Source organism: Sebastes umbrosus, chromosome 10, assembly GCF_015220745.1.
Source record: "Sebastes umbrosus isolate fSebUmb1 chromosome 10, fSebUmb1.pri, whole genome shotgun sequence".
NCBI classification, from domain to species: Eukaryota; Metazoa; Chordata; class Actinopteri; order Perciformes; family Sebastidae; genus Sebastes; species Sebastes umbrosus.
Genome location: NC_051278.1, coordinates 28,906,737 through 28,930,704, shown reverse-complemented (window position 1 = coordinate 28,930,704; position 23,968 = coordinate 28,906,737). Strand labels below are relative to the sequence as shown.

The following is a 23,968-nucleotide window of genomic DNA, read 5'->3' as shown; positions in this document are numbered from 1 at the left end:
ATAGGTGAATCGTTTTTTTCCCCTTCCCCTACTACACAATGTAATGGCAATTTCCATATCTGCAGTTAACACTGTACCTTTAGATAATCTCAGGGCCTCACATGTTCAACCTTGTCACCATAAGCATTAAGACAGTGACCCGACGGTTTTGCCTTCTGTAACTGTAAACAACAGATTGCTGAAATACTTGTTATGTCTTGTGATGCTCTGTTGTCTGCTGTGCTGACGCATTGATACACTTTCTATCTTTCTCTGCTTTGCACTTATCTATGTTTGGAGTTGTGTTTGTGTCCAACTGATGAATCTAAGTTACGATACTCTCGCTCTTTTAGCTCCATTATGGTCTCCACCACCTCCTGAGAAGAATATCAGTCTCTTCAGCTGCTAAATGCTACTCTATGTTCACCAGCTGTTAGCAAGCTAACTACTCGTCCAATGAACCTAGTTCAAGTTAATTAGCTAACCAATCTATATAGCTAGGGCTAATACAATCAGTCAAGTGACAGTTGTTGATTCAGACATCAAAATTGATTGTTGCTGTTTAAAAATGAGGAGCTTGCTTTCCAACCTGTCTGAAATCAAGGATGCACTATTTAAAAAGCTCCTATAGATCTCTATGCCAGTGCTATTGTTGTGAACTGAATGATGCCATGATAACAACAGCATGTAAGGGTGGGGGGGGCTTATTAAAGGGTCAGTTCTCTGTGGGTTATTCACTACATGTTTGTCTTTTGTTTATAAAAATAAAGATTAGTGCAGCTTTACAGTCCTAATTCATGTCTTGATTTTTTTCCCAACAGACCTCTTGGTAAAGGTTTTTTTTTTAATCTTCAGTAAGACTTAATCTTACTTGGGTTTTCTTTGCTGTACTCTTCCAAATAAACAAAAAAAACAAATATCTGCTGAAACCATTTACAGTTGGAGGGTCAAGTGATGCTAACTCCTTCAGTAGCTTTCACAAGAGGCAAACAGCTGGTTGGAAATGTTGCCATTCTGTTTTCAGGCCCTCTACAAAAATGACCAAAAGCAAATACCTTGTCCCCAAAGTCAAGTGAATTGAGAGCATGAGGGAAAAGAAAATACACCCCATTCATCCTTGAGTCAAAGGTGAATGGGCAGGCTAAACACTTCTGAACTGTATATTCAATGCAAAAACTCAACCTTCAGGTGCCTTGAATGGGAACAGAAGTTAAATGTTAATGTCCTCCTGGCTCTTTGTAGGTGCTGCTGCCTGGGTCTTAGCAGACTATTGGCGCGGCGTACGCGTGCCAAGGTTATGGACGGCGAATGCAAGAAGGGAAACCGCATATGCACATGCACCATTCAAAAAACCTGCATTCTGCTGCCGGCATATTGACACAGCAAACTGTACAACATAAAAGAATTATTACCGAGACACAAAAGTGAGTCGAAGGGGCTTGACTCCTCGCCACAAAGAGAGGAGGACAGTGGGGGTAGGGAGGGTGGGGGTATTTCCTTTTAAAGCCAATCGGACAAGAATGAAGTTAAGGTATGAAGGAAGGACACATTATCGTACATTTCAGCAAGGAGCACACTACTTTAGTGAGTCTATCACCTTTGTGCTAATGCTGCAGAGGATTTACATTAGTGTGTTATGTTGACGGGCTGCCACACGGTGTGGCGCTTTAACTGCTGCTGGACACCCTCCTGAAGATAACACTGAATATAGTGGACAGTAAGGCAGACATAGTTCTAAGTCTGTAACCATAACTGTATATACAAAAAATGAATTAAGAAGTGCTGGATTATTTACACAATATTATCATATGTGTATTATTAACATGATATCAATGTTTCCTTTTTTAAATATCACAGTCAATTCTGGTATATCGTGACACCCATACCATGAGCACTAAAACAGCAACTACAGTGAGTTGCTGTTTTAGGAAACTACAAGTTTTCATCAGATTTGTTGACAGTAAGAGAAAATATATTAAAAATGCCAGACTTCAGAAGCCTTTTAATTCTTTCAGAGGTGGTTACAAGTCGGTAAAGTATTATGTGATAAAATGAGAGGTGTTCCTGTAAACGCCTTAAATGGACAGAAAATAAAGGATATTCTGGTTAATTTGCTGAGCCCGTCACTCGTGCTGAGAACACCTAATAAGCACATCTTCAACGGCGTCTACTTACCAAGTGTCCATTTACTGGGAAGAAAATAGTATCTTCCTGTTTAGTCTACCTTAACCACACTAGATCCAGGAGTAAAACACGTTGCTTTGTTTGCAGATGGTGCACAGTGTGTGAGCAGTGTGTCTGAGACAGTACCTCTCTCAGAGCCTCAGCGTAGGAGCTCATGTCAGTCAGGATGACCAGGACGTGCTTCTCACACTGGTAGGCCAGGTACTCGGCTGACGTCAGCGCCAGGCGAGGGGTGATGATACGCTCGATGCTGATTGGTCACAGAAAAAAAAAAACGTAAGTTATTCTATATTACACATAACAAAATGAGTTCTGAATTTAACTGTAAACAGCATACACAGACTGGGACTGGCTGGTACAGGAACCGTTCTGATTGTTGGAATGAGATCGGACTGAATCTTACGTGGGGTCGTTGGCCAGGTTGAGGAACAGGCAGACGTTGTCCATGGAGCCGTTCTCCTCAAAATCAGACTTGAAGAAGCGGGCAGTTTCCATGTTGACCTGAAATTAAATGAGACGGAGGCACCTTAGCTGAAACTCCCCTTAAACCGTTTTCACAAGAGATCACATTGAATGTGTAACGTGATGATGTTAGTCCTCATAGGAGCCATTTCATTGTAGTGAGACATTTTTTTTTAAACTCGACTTCACTGTATAAAATGACCTGTGGTGACCTCTAGGATAATTACAGCCTCGTGAAACTTTACAGCCACAAACTAGAGACCTAGAGCATTCAGAGGATGGATGGCTTTACTAGCTAGATTGACAATAAGGGGGTTACTGAGCAGTTTACACAACAGAAGTGCTCGCCATCCAAACGCCAAAAAAATGGCAATTCTTGCAGAAATCTCCAAATGTCAAAAGTTTTTGAAACCAAATCACAGCATGGCTTTTTCTATGGCGTTCCTCAGGGTCTTGGTGTCTTAATGTGGTATTTTGGAGGGATTATTGATCATTTTTATCAATTCTCAAGCGGTAAAAAAATTGTTACATTTAGCACCAAATCAAAAACTGCTGCAGCACCTTGAGACCTAATACAGCATGGGGATGGCCATCATTTACTTCAATCATCATGTTCTAAGCTCTTATACACTTTCACAATTTATTTTAATTAATTCACGTCTATTTCTGATTTATGACGAGAAGAGCCTGACACACAGTGCTGAGCTGCATCTCAAATTAATCTTCAGGTTCCCAGCTTTCAGATGATGTACACCACTTCTATGTGACATCTACTGCTGACCTGCTATCTCCCCCTAAAGACCCCTGTACCCCCCTACAAAAAGACAAAACAGGTAGAGAGGGTTGGAATGGAAAAGGTTAAAACTAAAAACCAAAGTTCATGCTCTTCTTTGGTAAGTCTCATCACGGTCAGAGTTCAGTCAAAAACTGACTAAAAATAAGAAACGGGGCTAAAACGCTCATTGATAGCTCAATAGAAGTCTTACACTCTGGGTCAACAGAAAGGTTTTGTGATTTAACCTGTTTTGTTGTTTTTTACCACTAAACAGATGCATTGCTGTTACTGTGTGCACTATGTCCTTCAAATTGTCCTTATAAAAAAATGCATACCAATGTGTTGACTTGTATAAATCTCTGTTCACACTGCTCCTCAACTCTCCCGCTAGACTTACCACGATGGGATGTGAAATGTATGAGAAGAGGAAGAGGGAAGGATTAGTATTTAGCTAGTGAAGCAAATGTGTGTGCATGTGTGTGCGTGTGTGTGTGTGTGTGTGTGTGTGTGTGTTTCTGGTAGGGGTCAACCTGTCACCACCGGGGAGGGGAACAGGAGGAGCAGCTGAGGAGGAGAGAGAACTTGATACCGGGCTGCTGACAGCGTTAAAGGGCCTGTTGAATTAGTAACGTGTCTACACGCTTAGAGGAGCAGAAGGAACAAGAGGGACTTAAAGGTTAAATCACCTGGTGAATAAAAGACCGAGAGCAGGGCGGGAGAGAAGGGACAGGGTGTCACATCAGGGTTAAAAGGGGATTAGAGTCACAGATGGGGGGGGGAGAGGGGCGTCTGCTTACCCCCATGGCTGCGAAGACAATGGCAAAGTTCTCAGAACTGTAGTCCATCACATCCTTGGACTTCTGCACCAGGCCGGCCTGGCGACAGATCTGGGCGGCAATCTGGGAGCCAGAAAAACACACATAGAGGAGGATTTAGAGTTTTCAAAGTCCACACACACACACACACACACACACAGTCTTTGATGACTTAATGAAGCGGCGTGTATTCCTGACAGAAGGTCAATGATAACTTTCTTTTTCTGTCTGAGGTTGGGTGTCAAGTAGGCTTTGGATTCGCCAGCATTTGGTTGATTCTGAATCCAGTATTGAGTCTGCTTATTGAACCCAAATCCTTTTGAAGCCCTTATCCAATCTAATTAGATTTAGCTTCCAACATTTGCAAGTACCTAAGGTTATAAATAACTACTCAAACTCAAAGATGTCATTGAGACGCAGAAACACTTTAGCCTAATTCATGTTCACAAGCTGAAAACTAGATGAGCAACACAAGATATGAAATACTACTAAAAATGTATCCGACACACTGAGAGCCTACTTGGCTTTGCACACCTTATTTTTATTTTAAGGAAATTATTTAAAAAATCAAACTCAAGAGTTCCATCTTCAGTAGAGAGCACAGAGAATACGTATCAGTAGATCAATTCACTTTTCATTGAATCAATAAGAGTATCTATTCCTTAATAAATGTGTCGTACGACTATCCACGACCACTTTCTTTACTGAAGCTGAGAAATCAAGTGGATTCGATGAATTTGTGGAATGAAAGAGGAATTTCACGCTCATCACATGATGTCACGGCCGCGGCGTTGATCGGGCCTGACCTCTGCATGCACCCCGGGTTCAGGCACCTGGCCCATAGAGGAGACCAGCACATGCATGACCTCTGTGACATGCGCTTAATGAAACAATGAGCCGAGTTTTCACACCATCCCAACGGCACGACAAGCGGCTCATCATTAGGGGGACAACACCCGGGGTGGTTGTTTTGGCCGGTTCCACAGCGGGAACCGTTTGATCGTTCATTTTCACACTGCGGACGGGACCGAGGTTGACGGCTCGGTTTACGCTCGTAGAAACACGAGATGTGATTAAAGAAACTGATGCGATGACAGATTTGCTCTGTACATTTCCACTAGAATACTAGTTCAGATCAAGCATTAGGAGCCTCGCTGTTTTTTTGCCAACCACTCTGATATTAAAGCAGACTAGAAGCTAAAGAGCCAGATGTGTTGCTCAATGTGTCTGTCTGATGTCCAGTGGCTTCACTCTGAAAACAGCTGCCTGCTGCTTCTGCTGGAAACCAGGTTGATGAGAGCGCCAAGGCTGAACCAGAGCTTAAGGGGTGTTTTTAAAGCTTCTCTACATTTTAAACCTAAAATTGTCTCAGAAGGTGTTTTCACACTTGGTCCCTTTCAGCCTCACCAAATGACCTCAGAGTAATTAGTCAGCATTTATTTGCGTATAATGTGAACACTCCTGAAGAACTCAGACCCCTCTGAATCGAACCATACTCAGACCTCCTCAATTTATTAAATGTATTTATTATTCATTACTTTTGTATATATTTGTAACTGCTCCTACTTACACAGGAACATTTCTACTTGCAGTTTGTGAAATAACTGATGGTGGCAGATAAACACAGGCTTGTTCCCTGTGTCAAGGTGCTCTATGTTTGGCTGTCATAACAACTTCTAAATAAGGTTTTTAGTGGATATCAGAACATTTGTAGTACAATGCCGTTACTGCCTGACAATTGCAAACCATTGTGAGACAGTAACGCATTACATTTCGTCCCTGAGCATTGATGTGTACAGGACTGTAGGAGTGAAAAGAAGAATACACGTTGGTTTCTTCTTTTTTTTAACTGAAGAGCATCAAGAACAGCCAATGGTCTATCACACAACAAGCCTCAACTGTGTTGTTGTGCTGGAGTGCTTCAGTAGATGAAATCAATCAATCTTGTTTCGCCAAATACAATGGAGTTATCTTTGTGGCTATTGTTTTATTTAATTTTATTTCTTTTTTTTTTTGCCTTTGGACGATTTCCAAAGCAGTCCTACTGTGACAAAAATTCGCTGAAAAATAACACAACGACTCCCCTTCGGTTCTCAATACCATATTCAGAGCAGAGGGGTTGCCTCCACACGGCTCTCAACATGGCGAAGACTGAGGTTAGCGGCTAACGGTGCTAACAGTGTTAACCTGGGGGGGGGGGGGTGCTACGCTTCCACGATGTGATGTTATCAGCGGTATGAGAGCAGTGCAGAGCGGCGGCCGTATTGACGTTACAGAGCTGTCTGTCAACATCTGTTATCAACGTTGTCATCACTACCACATTGCATTGCGGGATATTTATGCCGGCATAGTGTCCAGCGTTTCATACTGTAATATTTCACCAGAGATAGTGTGCAATTCACCTACTACTGGTTTCATGCTAAGCTGTTTTAGTGTATAAATAGCATGTTAGTGTGGAATTTCAGATGCAACCAAAGACTCCAGATTGTTAAACTCTGAGCACAATTCCATCAATTTCACTCAACAAAGAAATTCTAAATCAACCAGGACTAAAATCTTAGGAATTGCTAAATGTCAAATGTTTTACTTCACCTGAACATCTTTTACACAACATGTGATATTCTAGTATGTAACACATTGTCATTTATGCGGGACAACTGAGTCATGCATCTCCATTGTGAGGCATGAAAAACCCTGGAAAAGGAAGTAGAAGTCAAATTGCGTGTCATGCGACACAGAGGACAACAGCTGACACACATGAATGACCTGACTCATCAATGTTAAACATTTCCATTGTGAGACTGCCACAGAAATAAACATGAACGTGTCCCAAAGCGTTTCTCTTTAGATTTTGGCACTCTAAGTGGAAAACATTTTTATTTATAGAAAATATAATGCGATTGGAGCATGGAGGTTCCTTCTTGACCTTAGGAACGCGTATACCCGCTCAGTTTCAGGTAGAGCTAGTAGCTGAGTTTATTGCCAGTTTGCCGTTTGCGTAAAGTTACTACGAGGAACTTTCATTTAGTGTTGATTTTGGCGGTCCCTGTGGATCATCTCTTTCATTCCACAAATTCTTCTTTGGTTAAAATCTTGAGCCCAGACTGCTCACAGCTCAGTTCAGAGATTCGGGTGTGTTATACTCGTAGCGGCTAATGTAGCCTCAAGTAGCTGAGCGGCGGGCTACAGAGGTCTGGTAAGATCCCTTCTTTCTAACACCTGTAGATTTTTTTACTTTTAAACTTGTAGTCTTCAGACCCAACCAGGGTCTGAAATTAGCACCCGCCACCTGCCAAATACAGGTAAATTGTTGTCATTGGTGGGTGAAATCGTCAGGCCATCCGCCACTTTGGCAAACAGGTAAAATACTATGGGAGATGGGAATAGAGAACCTGTTCCCGTTAAGAACGGGTTCCTAGTTGTCCAATTCCTTGGCATCTCATACCTCCTTGACTATCAATTCCTCTGTATAGATGCTTTCCGACAGATACGCACGCACAGTGACGCATACGCACGCCGTATCATGTTTCAGTTTGTTTGGGACCGTAGCCACGGCGGAGAGAAAAAACTGCGCTCAAAAGCATGGCACTACTAAACCTGAGGGGACGCAGCCTATTTTTTCCGTGATAATGCGACACTGTGAACAATAAATCCTTGTTGAAATCAGGAAATCAGGAGGAGAGTTAGTAACGTTAACTTTTAGCAGCCGGTGGGCAGCACAGTCCTGCTTGGTTAAATAACAGAGCTACTAACGTTAACAGAGGTGCCACTGAGTTATTATTATGAGGCGTTCAAACTCTGCTTGGAAAAATGACGATTGGGAGAAAGGTAAATTACAACATTATCATGATGTGTTCAAATGTAGTCTTGTATAACTAAGTTTTTGGCGAGACACTTGAATGAATCCAGTTGTTTGAAGGAGATGTTTTCACAGTAATATAAAATAGATCTTAGAGAGAGAATTATGACCTGTTTACCTTCCTAACACTAGCTCTAAGCAGCTTGCCAAGATTTTTTTTAATCAAAGCAAATATTAAAATAATCATTTGAATTGTGTTTTTATGCAAATAACCACTATAGATGACACTAACAAAGTACAGTACAGTACCCTCCCTCCCCCAAAAAATAGGGCTCCCTGGAAGCCACGGTGTAATTCGAACACTGTAATTTACCATGCATATAATGTTTTTTTTATAAAATATATCGAACATTGAATGACATCAGGTCTAAAATGTTATTCCTTCATTTAGCGCAGAGATTTCAAAAGACAAAAAAAATACTTGCCTGTCACAGTGGCAAGAAGTGAAAAAAGTTAATCTCAGATCCTAGAGCCCAACTGATGCTGAGTGTCTGATACTACTTTACTTTCATTCAGAACATATTCCCAGGATGCTGGTAATCAGGCACCAGAGGAATGTTTTCCTGAAGCTGATGAAATGAACTGGCTTGGTGGTCTCACCTCGTTGTGGGGCAGCCCAGCAGCAGAAAAAATGGGGATCTTCTGTCCTCTGGCGATGCTGTTCATGCCATCGATGGCTGAGATGCCGGTCTGGATCATCTCTTCGGGGTAGATACGGCACTGAGGATTGATAGGCTGACCTGGAAAAACACCAATCACCGTCAGGAATCCGCTTTGGAATTAAGGAATTTCGCTTCAATTAATAAAATCTATATAATTATGTTTGGCAACTCTATGATCAACTTGCTTCCTGCTGTTTGCTAGAAATACTGTTTATAAAACAAAGTGAACAAATTGTACAGCACACATAAAGCCTGCAGCCAAAGGGGCCGAGCCTCTGATCTGGCTGCTGTTTGGAAGTACGCACAGTAAACAAATGCCAAGTCACATTCCATGAAGCACTGATGCAGCTGGCTGCTGCGGCTGGACTGGAACCACAATGCCAGAGATTACAAGGCTTGATAATAACAGATTTAAGTGACATTTTGTTTCACTTCATTCATCAAGCAAGACACCGTGTTCAGGTTAGGCAATGTCTGTTGGGAGGGGTTATATCCTAACCAATCAGTAGAGAGTAACGGATCATCTTTCCTCATCACAGAGGCTGCAGTAGCGCTTGTTAGGAGCACATCATATTTTCAAGATGACTGAACAATATGCTGCATTTAAGACTTCCTTTCATTTCATCCATTCGTTTTAGCGCCTGTCTCTTTAAGACCCCCTTCCTGAAAAAGCCCAGTCTGCTCTGATTGGCTTGGGAGAAAAAATACGGTCCACCTTTACAAAGGTAGTTCTCAAGCTGTGGGCGGTATATTCTAATGAGCCTGCATGTGACATAGGAAGGGGAGCCAGATCTGATTGGCTTGTTGAATTTTCTGATCTAGGCAGCCCACAAAAAACGGACTGGGTCGTCTTATTTCACAGTTTGAGGGTTGGTAGGCGCTCCAGATACCCAGATGGATGAGACAAGAACTAGCACTGAGAAAAGGGAATTTTTCATGATATGTCCCCTTTAATGTGTAAAAATTGCACATTTTTATACCAGCATATTTTATTTCTTATTGATGAAAGTGCTTTGTTAATGTAGCATGGTTGTGAGAGACATAACCTAGAACATAGGAAGGCGACAGGTCATTGAAGTCGTACCCATGATGTCCAGGTAGTCCTCAGCCAGAACGTTGGGCCCGCGGTCGATGGGTTTGCCTGAGCCATTGAACACACGCCCTGAAAGAGAAAGATTTCCTTTGAGCCAGGCAGATGAAGTCTTTCTTTTTGATTAAATAACGGTTTATCTGGAAGTTGAATTCAAAGATAATTGCTAAGAAACACAGATAAAATGAAATTCATTAGATGACGCTTCCAACCACATCTGATCTATTCTGTTTTGTATCAGACTCTAAACAGATAAGAGTGGCTCTGATGGCTCTTGTCGAGTCTACAAGTAACAAGTACAAGTAATTATAAATTCATGGACGTGATTAATGATACTTCAAAAACAAAAGCAGGTTTACTTTCTACTGCTATTGAAATCCATGTAACCTTGGGCTGTACTGAGATAATCACACTGATTGAGAACATTCAGACAAAAAGGGTTTGATTCAGTGTCGTTTTGCTTTTACCATTTACTGAGTAGATTGAAAACGCAAGTAAAATAAGCATATTGAAGGAAAATGCAGTATAACACTTTAAACAGCATTCAACATGCTCTAAAATGATTATCTTTGTGTTCCAAAGACAGAAAGGATGGGGCACTGTGCAGCTGTAAACAAAACCTGAACCTATTCAGAGGATTATTTAATGCTATATAATGCTAAATTTGGATTAAATATGCAAAGTGAAATCAGGTTGATCTTACCGAGCATGTCCTCTGACACCGGGGTACGCAGGATATCGCCAGTGAACTCACAGGCAGTCTTCTTGGCATCGATGCCTGACGTTCCCTCAAACACCTGAACAAACACACATGACAAGCCAGTACATTAAAAAAAAAAAGTTTCTCTGTTAGGTTAGGTACAGGTAAGGGGGAGTCCACATTATTTGAGCCAGATCAGAGATTATATCACAGCACAAGGAAATACTTTGACCCTCTGGTGAAGTTAGAGGGAAATGTCAGAGTATCGCCAAAGTCGTCAGAATGTGTCCTCGAACGATCTTGAATATCTGTTGGAAATTTCATGGCAATCCATCAAATAGTTGGCAAAACATTCACTCTGTTTGCAGCCCTCCCAAAGCCAACTGTAGAGTGACAGCAGGAATTCAGCATTCCAAACTGTTAAAAATTGGGGGGAAAAAAATTCTAAAAATAAATAAACTAAATAATTCTGAACACAATATTAAAGCTTCAGTAGGCAACACGTTTTTGGCATCATTGGGCAAAAATTCCATAATAACCTTTTCAGCATATTGTAATTTAAGTGCTCTGAGAGAAAACTAGACTTCTGCACCACCTCATGGCTCTGTTTTCAGGCTTTAGAAAATCTAGCCTCTAGGTAATTTCAGAGAGAGAGCGTTCCTATTGGCTGTGCTCCGGCTGGTGGGCGGTGCTTGGTATTTCCTCAGCAGATCTCAACATGGCTGCCGGGTCACAAACTTCTTCATTTTACAGCTAAACAGTACACTACAAGATGTTTTTGTAAACATTTGAGGAGAGAAATAGGCATTACAGTAACAGAATATTGATTCATATTTGATCAGCGCTGCCTAGTTTGACCGTTTGGTCAGAGTTCGCGAATGTCGGACTCTCATAGACGGCAGCTGGGCAGCAGACTCCAGATCATCTCTCACTGGTTGTTTTCCTCCGGTTTGTGAAATCTCGCAGATGCCGTTAGGGTCACCGGAGGACACAGAGGAACATGATTTCTTTTCAGATTACCCGTTTCATGTACTACTGTCAGGATTATAAAAATAACTTTTTTCAAATTTTATTTGCTCCAATCTCACCTACTTAAACTTTAAAACTGCTGTAGTGCAATTTCCATCTGGATAAATAAAAAGCATCATGAGATAACTTCTCTTATGACTTGACGCTATATAAAAAATAAATTGAATTGAATAAATAAAGCTTCATCTTATCTTAAAAAATCTTTCATGCGTCTTAAAACATGTTTGGAGAGAATCTTTGAAAACGGCTCACAGATACCTCGTTTGAAATGTTTTTAAAAAGGCCCGGTAATTTCCTAAAACAGCTGGGTACCGTGGTTTTAGTGAACATTACTCACTCAAGGAGTAAGTTGTGAATATGTTGGGAACCATTTTCAGCTGTAGAGGAGGTGCACTTTTTGGATTGTTTCTTACCTGGACCACTGCCTTGCTTCCAATCACCTCCAGTACCTGCCCACTCCTCCTGGTGCCATCCGGCAGCGTCAGGTGGACAATCTCAGCGTACCTGGGGAACTAATTCAAAAGAGAATCAACACAGATTCACTACAGCTACCTGGAAACTAAATAGATCAGAATATTATAATATTTAGTGGTGATGTACATTGGCTTGTGAAGACACTGCTTTTACACTCTCAACCTCTTTAATAAATTCTCAAAATGGATTATTAGTAGTAGTAGCAGTATTAGTAGTAGTAATATGACAACTCATTCAGCCTCACCTTCACATTATCCAGGATCACCAAGGGTCCATTTACACCCGACACAGTAGAGTAGGCTGAAAGAGAGAAGAATTTCATAGTCCATTCATTTCTTTATTCCAACAGGCATCAAGACAAGATAATGCCGCAGGCAATACTGACAATATTCCCATTTCTTTGTACGACTGAAAGCCACCAATCCACGTGAGAATAAGTAGACGCCCTTACAACCAATACTGTTAATAATGACAAGCTGACCTTTCACGGGGAGATTTAAACAGCTTTCATGCACTTCGAGGCCCGAATGTCAAAAGGCAGGAAAATGTCAGGAAAAAATGCATGAAATTCACTTGTATGGTTGCGTACAATTACACAGGCATGTGGTTAGTTCTGTGCCTCACAATAATAGAGCACTAATTGAAGGGTCATCATTGATGAAGGTTAGTGGAAATAGCCTGTGGCCTTCCCCAACATTAAACTATAATAACTGCAGCAAAATGTACTGAAAGAACTTCCTAGAACTCAATGGACACAACACATCAAATATGTCACGGAAAACATTACACATTGCCATTTCCCTGAACTTTAGCTGCTGTGTATTTCTTTAATCCTCAATGAGGTGAAATGGCAATTTGCTTCTCAATTTGTGCTTAAAGCTCCCTCATTTCCATCACACAAAGTAGAGGTAATTTCTTGCCAAATGCATGCCGTTCTGGGATTCGGTCATTGTTAAGAAGATAAGCAGTATTTTTAGGGTTGAGCACCGTTCGCATTTGAACCAATACCAATACTAGTACTTTTTTTGTTTGTTGATAATTTACTCTCTCTGTAATAACAAACATGTAATTTAAGTTTCAATTTCAACATTGTTACGCATTTAGAACGTCAGTCTGTCTCCAGGGCATAGTTTAACACACATCTGATTAGGGATGCTAACTTTGAAAAAAAATTCTTAACCGATAACCGTCCCTCTTTAACCAATTATTAACCGTTAACCGACAAGATTTGTGCCTCGCAGTGTATGAGCACAACAGACAACGGAGTCCCCAGTTCACCGTAGTGAACTGCGCTGACCGTAGTCACATACATACGGTCAGCGCAGTGAAACTTCAGCGAGTTTCTGACAGACCGTGTACGTGTGTGGTGTTATAGCTGTGAACAAAAGTGTAGCAGACAGTGTGTGTACACTTTATTTGTCGGTGAATAAATGCTACGAGGCTACAACTGGCCAGCTTTGCATTTTGCATTACAAATATTGCAGCGAGGGTTGTCAGCGTTGAGTTTTTAACGTTAACCCCGCTTGTGACAGCTTTTGGCTCGCCACTGCGACTGGCTCATACTCTCACTCGGATGCATGCTAAGGTACTGAAATTTGGCACCGCTTGATTTAACATGAATCGGTACACATTTATTCACCACACACACTGCACTGCTACGTTCACAGTTATAACGTTACTGCTAGCTTCATACTCATCATCGTACACACAGCGGGCCGCCGGGCTTGCAACACACCGGCGGAAACCCCGAAAGATTACAACAGGCAGACACGCAGCTGACAAGCTTGCAGCTAAACTAAATGATGCGGCGGAGACTCTTACTGGGAAAGTGGCTGCGACAATGCACGCAGCGTCGTGGCTGCTATAGTAACTCTCATGGACTGGTGAACTGAGGACTCAGTCTGTTTTGCTCATACGCTGCAGCTGGTGATAAATGATCGAATCAACCCGTCTGTGCATCGGCTTATCGTTGCAGCTGGGCGGCTTGTAAGGCACCAGCAGCCCTGAATGCAACGCACTAATCTTGTCGGTTAACGGTTAATGATCGGTTAAAGAGGGTCGGCTATCGGTCAGAAAAGAATTCTAAATCAGCATCCCTACTCTGCTGACGTGGAGGCCGATTTAACGTCGAGTTTGCAACAAATCCATTGACGCCCCCCATAACGGCCCCCGTGCACATCTGCAGACCCGTATTGTTTCCACCGGGTTTTCTATCATGGTCTGGTGTTCCTCTTTATGTGCGAGCCGTCAGTCTCGGGGCCAATATCAAAGGTGCGAGGAAATTAGAGCCGACTGGTACGAACATAAAGCACTAAAGCTTAGCGGGGTGCATCCACTATGCCACTAATTAGGCAGAGGCCAACAAAATAACCTGTCAATGCGCTACAGTATTGCAGCCATTTCCCACACACACACACCTGCATTTCACCCTCTATTAGCCAGGCAGACAGTGTGTATGTGTGTGTGTGTGTGTGTGTTGAGGGTGGAGTGGGAGGTGGTGGTGGGAGGGTGGGGCAGAGACTATTGAGAGAGCAAGAGAAAAGATAGCTCAAGTGTGATGATAAAAACCAAGGGCACCACAAATACATTTTCCTCTCCAAAATAAAATGAGTTTTACTCTAAACAGCCTTCCTTTATCTCAGTTCCTGCCTCAGGGCCCAGATTCTGGTGAATGACTCAAGTTCTCACACACATTTCTCTGTTTGTTCTACAAGACCTTGCTCTGCAGTGAGGGGCAAGTTATTGAATGAGAACATGGTTTAATAATTGTACTAATATTGTGCCATGTTACAACAGCCAACATACAGCTTCACTCAAATGAGCTGTTTGAACACACACATATATTTAATAAATTAAATAAATATAATATTCATATTTTACTAGTTATCGGTCATATATTAATGATTGGGCTCTAGTAAAATATACCAGCCAAAAGTTTTTTTTCTAAATGATCAAATACGTTATTATATTACATTTAATATGATTTTTGCATCGCTGTGATGAAGTATGGTGGTAGATTGGCCAACACAGACATTCTTTCTGGTTCTGTTATTCATAAACAGTTTTTCCAATTTTCCAGAAAATGTACTATATTACGATGTACATTAATATTGCTAAATAACATTAACCACAGTAGAGGATTTCATCGGTATAGCCCACACCTGCTATGTTGAAATAGCAACACATGATACAATATCCTCATCTTCACTGGATGGTATAAATGCAGATCCCCATAACCATGTAGCCAACCAGCCATATGTAACCATGTAAATTCATACACTTGGGGAGCACCATACACTGAGCAAAGTATACTTGTCCTACACAAAATACAAATCCAACCACCGTATGGCTTTCCCCAGTGAAGATCAGTCCATGACTTCACAACCGCTCCAAGAATTATTGTTATTACAACTAGTGCAGTGCCCGGTTCGGAGAGAGCATGCCCGTCCAGAACAGGCCGTTTACTTGGTCCCCGGAAGTGCTGATTGCAGTGTTTTCCAGAACCACATTATGGCTGCTTGTACCCGCCAAGTATGAAGTTGATTGGATGAACAGTTCTCGAGATAAGCTAAGGATAGTCATACATACATATAGTTAAATGATGCTGCTACAGCGTCACCTATTGCCCAAATGGCACCAAATTTGCCATGATCACTCAGATATCATATCTACATACAGTATGTCCACCAAATGTGGTCCTAATAGCACAAAGCGTTCAGGAGATACGACAATTTTTTTAATATAAGCCCTGCCCACAGTATTTGAGCAGCGAACTGTGAGGGCCAGCTTTAACTAAACTGTACGGAACACCAATAATCCAAAAAAAGCACCTTTTTCTGGCTTGGTCCAGAGATGTTCTCTCTACAAAATTTATGGGACGACTGAATAGAATGATTGATAGAATTGTGTTTCTGAGACTTAAAAGTTCAAAAGTTACAGGCCAAAACGTAAAGGTCATTGGTATATAGCGCCACCATGTGGCCAAATTGCACCATTGGGTCCGCAGCAATACACCCACCAAGCGTGAAGTTGATTGCTTTATAGTTAGTTAATTGACATCTTTATACTTAAAGCTCAAGACAGCTCCCCATACGCAAACATGCCTTTCACAAAAAACCTGCTTTAATGGAAATTCCATCACATTTTCACAACGTTATCTTTTTTTCCTTTTTCTTTTTATGGCCAGTCCTTTTTTTCCATTAACAAATGGCAGACTGTCCATGTTGGCAGCTACACTTAGCCTATAAGTAAAATAGATACACATGGCTATTAACTGAAGGGTGATAATAATAATAATAATGATGCAGGGGAAATTGGGCTACATAGTTATACAGGAACATCTTAGAAATTCATCAATGTACTGCATCTTAATGGTAGATATTTGGTAACAGCGAGAGGAGGAGGTAAATGAAATTTTAAAGAAAGTTAAAGTAACATTGCCTTCCCTCATTCATTGGGACAATCAAGCTATATTTCACAACCACAACATCCCATCACAGACATACAATAATACAGAAACTATAAAAAGACCATAAGGAGTTTACTCTTTGGAAAAAGAAAAAAAAAGAAATGGAAATATCTATATAACTATTTTGTGATTGAACCATTTTCCCTTTACCTGCATTAGTGAGGTTGAGTGCAGGCTAGTCAAGTTGTTCCACGCCAAACTGTGAAAACCATTTCTTCATTGTCATGTTGAAACTACAATTAGATCAGCCGTTGGCCAAGTAACAAGAAATTACAGTAGAGAAATGATAAAGACTTAGTTTGCCCACTAGAGAGCACTGACACATTTATTTTGTTCTACTGTAAAATGTCCCTCTCAGTACATACTGTATGTTGGTCATAGACATCTCTATTATCGGCCAATATGTAATTATTGGATCTTTTAAACTTCCAAATATTGACATTGGTATTGGCCTCAAAATTCCTGCAATTGTCAGGCTCTGAGTGGAATTACATCAGTTGCTACTTCCTATAGTTTTTTTTATTTTTATTAAGGTTGATTTCTTTTAGCAAATTGATCAGCCATTTGGTGGCACAAAGTCTGAGGTGCGTATAATATTAGAATGGGTAGTTCCAGAGGGATTAAAGGCCTAACCCTGGCCTATATGGTAGCCCATCATTATATGAAAGAAAAAAAAATGTTCATGGTACCCTCTTACGTATAACTGTGATGTTTAAAAAAAGTGGTTTGCTCTCTCATTTCACAAGATAACGATTGCTCAATGGGCTATACGGCCATGAGGTGTGAAGTAGCAACATTTCCCATTAGGTTTGGAAAACTTTCTCCACCCCTCTTTTGCTACTTCAGCTCAAGTGCAGCAGTCCCCTGGCTTGGCATGCAACAGCAGTGTGGGTCACCCTGCAGCCTGTTCAGCTGCCAGAGCCCTTTGTGTACAAAGATGTTAATTGGTCCTAATCCGCCACTAGAAGCTGTTTTGGTAGCCTGACCTCGCACCCTGAAGGACACCTTGGTGTGAAATACTAAAGAGCCCATTCAAGTGCCAGAGAAAAGAGGCACAGAGCATTCCAACACAATTCAATTTCCCAGCTGAAAGAGGGAGGAACTCAAGGGGAGGCGGGGGGTCAGAGCCGGGATGGAGATGGGGGCGCATCATCATTCTGACAATAAATGAGCGCTACAAAGCAGTGGCTGCTGTGATGTGCAACCTCACAATCACGTCTTCGCCTCTACTTCAAGGGATTCCCACAGCCCCACTGGACATGGGAATGCTAATTGCCTCAAACCTACAACCAGCCCCCCCCACACCCATACACACACACACACGCACACACGCAACATGATAAACTTACTTCTAATCATTCTACAGCCTTTGTTTCCATGTTGTTACTGTCACTTTTCCATTGACAGTTGATGGTTTAAGGTGGCAGTGTGCACTAGTATCAAAGTTGCACTTGGTCAAAGTGGCACGGGACAGTCCACCACAGGGCCCCCCCACATTTGTGTAGTTGTGCTGCAGGTCAGGATCATTTATTTACCCTCCTCTCCACACTTCCAGTGGCTGGTTAAAACACAAACCGTGGTGCCAAAATCTGAGAACGTTGGCTCTGGTAGGTGTGGCAATGGCAGCTAAGATGAGATGAAGAGCATCGTTAATCGTTAAAGGATAGGTTTGAATTGTTTCCCGGAGTCTACCATAAAACAACATTCATATGCCATTTGTATGTTGGGAGAGTTGTTGGTCATTGTAATCATGCTCACACTGGCCAAGGACAAACCCCTCATAGAGCAACTACAATGTAAAAGATGGGGGACAAAATTCACAGCAGGGCTGTCACTTTTTTCCAAAAGTCCAGTTTGAATGGAAGCAAACCAACACGGAATTTGAAGCGTAATGCACCCCATCGGTGGTCAGCGAGTGTGTCTTACCTTTCAATTAGGGATGCTAATTTTAACCGATAGCCAACCCTCGTTCACCAATTATTAACCGACAAGATTAGTGAGTTTCATGCAGCGGTGCCTCCAAGTGGGTTGCGGTGACGTCTCGCCGACCGCGGCCAACCCGCGACGACCCCCACCTTTCCCCCTCAAACAAGCGTGTGCGAGCGAGCCAGACTCAACTTCTGTGCAGGAGACCAGAGACGTTGTGTGTTCAGCTTTCAGTACTTTGGTTATAGCTTCTGGCTGAATCTCACGTGGTTCCCCGTTTGTACTTTCAGATACCTACTTTATTTTATCGTTTCGCTTTCAGCTGTACGGGAGAGATGTTTATTTACTGCTGACCACTGAAAAACATTTCCTGATTTTGCTGCTTCATAATAAAAGCTTTTAAATAAACAAAATAACGGTGGAACTTTTATTGGGAAGAATTTATAGGAAATGTAATGTTTATCTCCAAATTAGCAGAGATTTGTTGGCGGCTATTCTTAAAAACTAGTCTACAGAACTTTTACTGTGAAGAATATAGGAAATGATAAGGTATTTAGCCACCATCTGCAATGGAGACACAAATCCCTGCCGTGCTGGGCTGGCGTGCCGAGTCAAACCGAGTCGAGCCAAGCCGGCACATATGTGTGGAAAAACCCTACTGGAATGGTGTATTGAGTTCTGTCATTATCCTGAAAACATTCTCCAGAAACAATGCCAATGGGCTGCATATCCTTGCATAGAAATCTCGCTGTCTTATCGGTGACAGCGTTTTTACAAGCATCTGGGTCATGAGGATAAGTTTGGTGAAAAGCAGGTAGTCAGAAGAGGTTGTACAGTTGACGTTGCTCCATCTTTCTGGTGCCTCCGCAGCCTCACTTGGATTGCAGCTCACAGGTGAGTCCTCAGATTTGTCGTTGTTCTAGAGTAAGGCAGCTGCTTTTTTACAAAGTCAGCAAACAGCCTCATCTTTGTTGGTAATTTTGCTATCTACAGTGAAGAAACCAAAATACTTCCACACACTGCTTCTCAAGATCCTTCGGCGTTATGATTATCCATTCAGCATGGCTTCGGTCACTTAGTGTCCTCTTTTTTTTTTACTGCTAGGTCAAGCTGAAAGTGAATTATAAGAGCTCCCTCTGCTGGACCACAAGGCCAGCTACCACATGTTGGAACCAAAGAGAATAAAAAGTCCTTGTTCTGTGCAAAAACGCATTCTAATGTGAACTAACATGAGGCTTAAGAGTTAGACAAATCAAATGGAATGACCTCTTTGTGTTGCCAGGGACAGCGTTTCCTTGCTGAGCTGCTACGGAGTTGATACGTGCTGGCAGTCATACTTCGTTCTGTTGCCAAGAGACAACACCGACAATAAACCCATATGATTACCAGGATGAAGATACCCACTGGATTTTAATAACCTGAGCCTTATTTTAGCGTTGGCTCAACTGGAGAATGGAAAATAAATTATGACTGCAGATTTTGTTTGCCATTTTGACAGTGTAGTTGCTCTACGAAAGGATCTCTTCACAGCCAGTCTGAAACAATTACCTAAGTACTCTTTCAATGTACATTTGGCACTTGAGCAGTGTATTAACATATACTTGAAGAAATCTTAACGTATTCCTTAAGGTTCATATTCTTTAACAGGCTCAAGGAACTAATCGTCAAACAATTCGAGCCATGTCAGCACTGAGTGGGAAACAAAAGCACTGAAATGAAAAGAAACATGGGGGCCATGTTCCATAAAGCCTGACTGGAACAGCTACAGCTGGATAATTGAAAAACATGGGATTGAATGCTTTAAGTACCTGACATGTCTGTATTTATCAATGCCACTGCTTACCGGGGAAAATACTACCACATTAACTGACTGGATCAAACATGGATGTATAAAGAGAAGTGGATAGCCCTTTCTTCCGTAACGTGGCGATGTCGCCATGTAACACACTTTGCATAATACCTGCCTATAGCGGCTAGTTTGGCACGCCCTCCAACAAAGTCAGTTAGAGCGGAGCTGAAGCGGAGTCCAAAGAGTTTAGTTTCGTTGACCAATCAGAACAGCGGGCCGGCTGACCAATCAGAGCAGACTGGGCTTTTCGGGTGTGGGGGTGGGGAGGCAGGGGGGTGAAAAGAGGCGCTGCAGCACAGCCGCTTTGAGAGGGCTGGGCGATATGGCTTAAAAATAATATCGCCATATTTTTAGGCAATATCGCGATACACGATATATCGCCATATTTTCAAATATCCTCTAAGCACCTCATAAATGCTCGATTTAACCCTTTGATGCATACAATCACACCAATATGATGATTCTTGTAGTCCCTGCAGCATCTGTCTGCATTAAAACCTTCTTGTTTATATTCATTAGTGGTTTTCTGTTGGAACAATTTTGCGAAAACTGCAGTCTTGTCCACTTATTCAGGCTGACAGCTTTGGTTCTGTTAGCTGGACGTTCATATTTTGGATCAAGTGTCTTAATGAGTCTTTTGAATCAGGGCTTTTCAACTACGCTGACCAGCGTTGCGATGTAGTTTACAGCGGCCGTGATTTCTTTGCATTTTGCAGTTTTTCGTCATATGGGATTGCTTTGGAAAGCGAGGAAGCCAGAGTTATTCGATCATCGACTATATTCGATGTATCGCCCACCCCTAATTAGAGTGTTTGAACTCGTAAGTTGATTTACCTCAAAAAAATGATCCGCTGATTTACAGACATCTCTTCCCCTATGTAAGTCTGTGGGAAAAAGTATTTTTGGTCCCAGTGGCATCACATGACGAATCTGGAGGTTGTAACACTGAATTCACACCAGTCAGCGACAAAGTGTGGCTCGCCGCAATATTTACATTTTCTGCGTCCGGGAGGCATCTATTCGTTGAGGCAGGAAGAAATTCCTTGTAAGAAATTCATGTTTTTTGAATGACATCAGATCTAAAATGTTATTCCTTCATTTAGCGCAGAGATTTCAAAAGTGGCAGACAAAAAAAAGAAACTTGCCTGCCACTGATCGAACTGTGATGATGTGTTCAAAATCAAAATTGATATCGATTCATTAATATTAGGGGGTCTTTCTCCCTGTGGACTCTCGCTGCACGTCTCTCCTCTCTGCCGCGCTGGAGCTGCACGAGTCATCCAAACTGATCAAATCATGTGGGCACAAAATACAGGAGCTATATCCAACATTACGAGTAAAAGGATGTCTGTCATCTTATCAATTGTTGCGATCTTTCGCCAGAAATGAGTGCGTTCTGGATAGACTGTATAAGTAAGTCCGTTCATCGCTCTCTCTCTCTCCCTCGCTCTGCGTATTCTCTCTCTCTCTCTCTCTCTCTCTCTCTCAGGTGCAAGCTGTCGAGCGCCAATATGCAATTACAACCAACCAAACCAATAATTGTTTTGGGATTGCTTGTGACAGCCCTAGTGTCCACCTTCAGTTGCACTCGCAAAATCAATCTGCGCACCGTTGATAGAGCCACCGCAAACCCTTGCGTGAATCGAAGCTTCGATGCAAACAATTTGCGGTTTTCGTAATCAATTTACTTGAGTGCACGAGGAATCGTTTCAGCCCTAAGAGTCACAGATCCAATATTTGCACTGAAAGTTCAACCGAAGTTGAACTCCACAGGAATGTGAAGGTGCCAATTTGCTTCGTCGCCGAAAGCAAAAGTTTTTTCTCCCCTTCGCAGGTACGGAATGGAAGTGAACGGCAGACAAATGTTAATTTCGCACGTGTGACCGGGCCTTAATACAGCATTTCTTGCCGGGAACGTTGCCGCAGACACCCAGTTTGTAATACTGCAAATATATCATCAGTGGGTCACATAAGCTCAATCGCCATTGTGTTACCAAATACGCTGATAAATAGTGACTTAACTGAATTTTGCTTCAATGAAAATCTTCGAGATTGGCACTTTAACATCAAGGTCATAGCAAATAAGATCAAGAAGGTATCCCTGGGATTTGCTAAAATAAACCATTATTTGTTTGAGAGTTTCACACCGGACAAGCTGTTCCATTCCACCTAGTGTAGTGAAAGAAACAATTGCTATGTTTTTGAATACAAAAGCCCATCTAGGATCAAGTTTTCAACAGAAAGTACGTTATAAACAGCAGCCAGGATAGACACGCCTCTTTCCAACCAATTGCCAAGCAATCTGTGTAGTAAGATGAGACAGGCTTTTAACCCTGTAGGTACTGTACGCAGGTACTCCTCATAAAGAGGACTCCCTACCTCACTGCTCTGATTGTGAGGAAATGTAATCAGACTCGAACCAGAAGCAAATTTGCGAGCGGAGTGGGGCCTCTTGTCTGCAGGGCCTTTTTGCTGGCGGGTAGTATAGTAGAGGAACAAAGCTGTCTATACAGAAAGGCAGCTGGTTAACACAACAGTTTCATTACAAAGGTGGTGGAGTGCTATGGTTACAATAGCTAGAAGCATGGGGCTTTGACAGAGCAACAGTTTACAGCCGTTTGCTGTGATTCAGGCACATTTTGGAGCATTTAACCTGCTCACGTCATACATTCATTCATACATAAATACATACAATCGATTGAACCATTTAATTAGGATAAATCGCAAATTAATCACACATTTTCATCACACAACAATGACAAATATTGTCCAGAAACCCTCACAGGTACTGCATTTAGCATAAAAATATGCTCAACTTATGGCCAACAGCTGTCAGTGTGTCAGTGTGCTGACTTGACTATGACTTGCCCCAAACTCCATGCGATTATCATAAAGTGGGCATGTCTGTAAAGGGAGACTCGTGGGTACCCATAGAATCCATATCCATCCCTTTGAAAATGGCCATGAAAGTTTTTCCTCACCAAAACTTAGCGCAAGTTTGGAGCGTTATTTAACCTCCTTTACAACAAGCTAGTATGAAATGGTTGGTACCGATGGATTCCTTAGGTTTTTATAGTTTCATTTGATACCAGTATCTTCGCTCTAGCTTTAAAACTGAGCCCGCTAAAAGCTAAAAATCCAAAGTTGCATTAATGCATTATAGAAATAAGTGGCGTCAAAACAAATTTGCGTCAACGCTGGGTGAGTGAACCCCAGCCAATGACAGCGTGCAGGGTGTGCAGCCCGTTTCAGGTAGTTTTGACACGCCCCTCAGCGTCTGATACACACTGACGACAGTAACGCTGGGAGCCCCATTCCTCCCAACAGGGAGCGCTGGTGCAGCAGGCACAGCAAGCTCATGGCCAGTGCCACACGCCACTTCATTCCGGGCCTTTCCGAGCCGACTTTAGAGGCGGTCGCATCACACCCCCGGGCAGACGTAGAACCCCACCCGTTGAGAAGTGTGAAAATATTTCCACTTCATTATGAAACTGTGGTGGGCCTACCTAGACTGGAGGTAATTAATGGGAAGCACTGGATTAGTCATGGAACATGAGAACCGTGCGAGTTTTCCTTTTGTATCAATCAGCAAAAAAGTTGTAGAATGACGTGTTTGCATTTATTTGCCAACATCGCAAATCCTGCTTTGTGACCATTGCGAATATGTGGGCAATATCGATGCTTGAATAATATATC

The 23,968-nt window shown here is 42.1% G+C and overlaps 1 protein-coding gene and 1 long non-coding RNA gene across 2 annotated transcripts in view; one reads left to right on the top strand and one right to left on the bottom strand.

The window, feature by feature from the left end:
* Positions 1-23,968, bottom strand: part of atp6v1ba (ATPase, H+ transporting, lysosomal, V1 subunit B, member a) — a 38,784-nt gene that overhangs the window by 8,709 nt on the left and 6,107 nt on the right. The window contains exons 2-9 of the mRNA XM_037783384.1: positions 12,274-12,329; positions 11,969-12,067; positions 10,530-10,623; positions 9,821-9,898; positions 8,675-8,814; positions 4,198-4,299; positions 2,567-2,664; positions 2,290-2,413 (exon numbers count right to left, since the gene is read on the bottom strand). Of these exons, the coding sequence (XP_037639312.1) occupies positions 2,290-2,413; positions 2,567-2,664; positions 4,198-4,299; positions 8,675-8,814; positions 9,821-9,898; positions 10,530-10,623; positions 11,969-12,067; positions 12,274-12,329 (791 nt within the window). The remainder of the gene's footprint in view (positions 1-2,289; positions 2,414-2,566; positions 2,665-4,197; positions 4,300-8,674; positions 8,815-9,820; positions 9,899-10,529; positions 10,624-11,968; positions 12,068-12,273; positions 12,330-23,968) is intronic.
* On the top strand, positions 1,712-23,064 carry LOC119496234. The gene is made up of 3 exons (XR_005208672.1): positions 1,712-1,721; positions 2,017-2,022; positions 20,582-23,064. It is a non-coding gene; the product is annotated as an uncharacterized LOC119496234 (long non-coding RNA).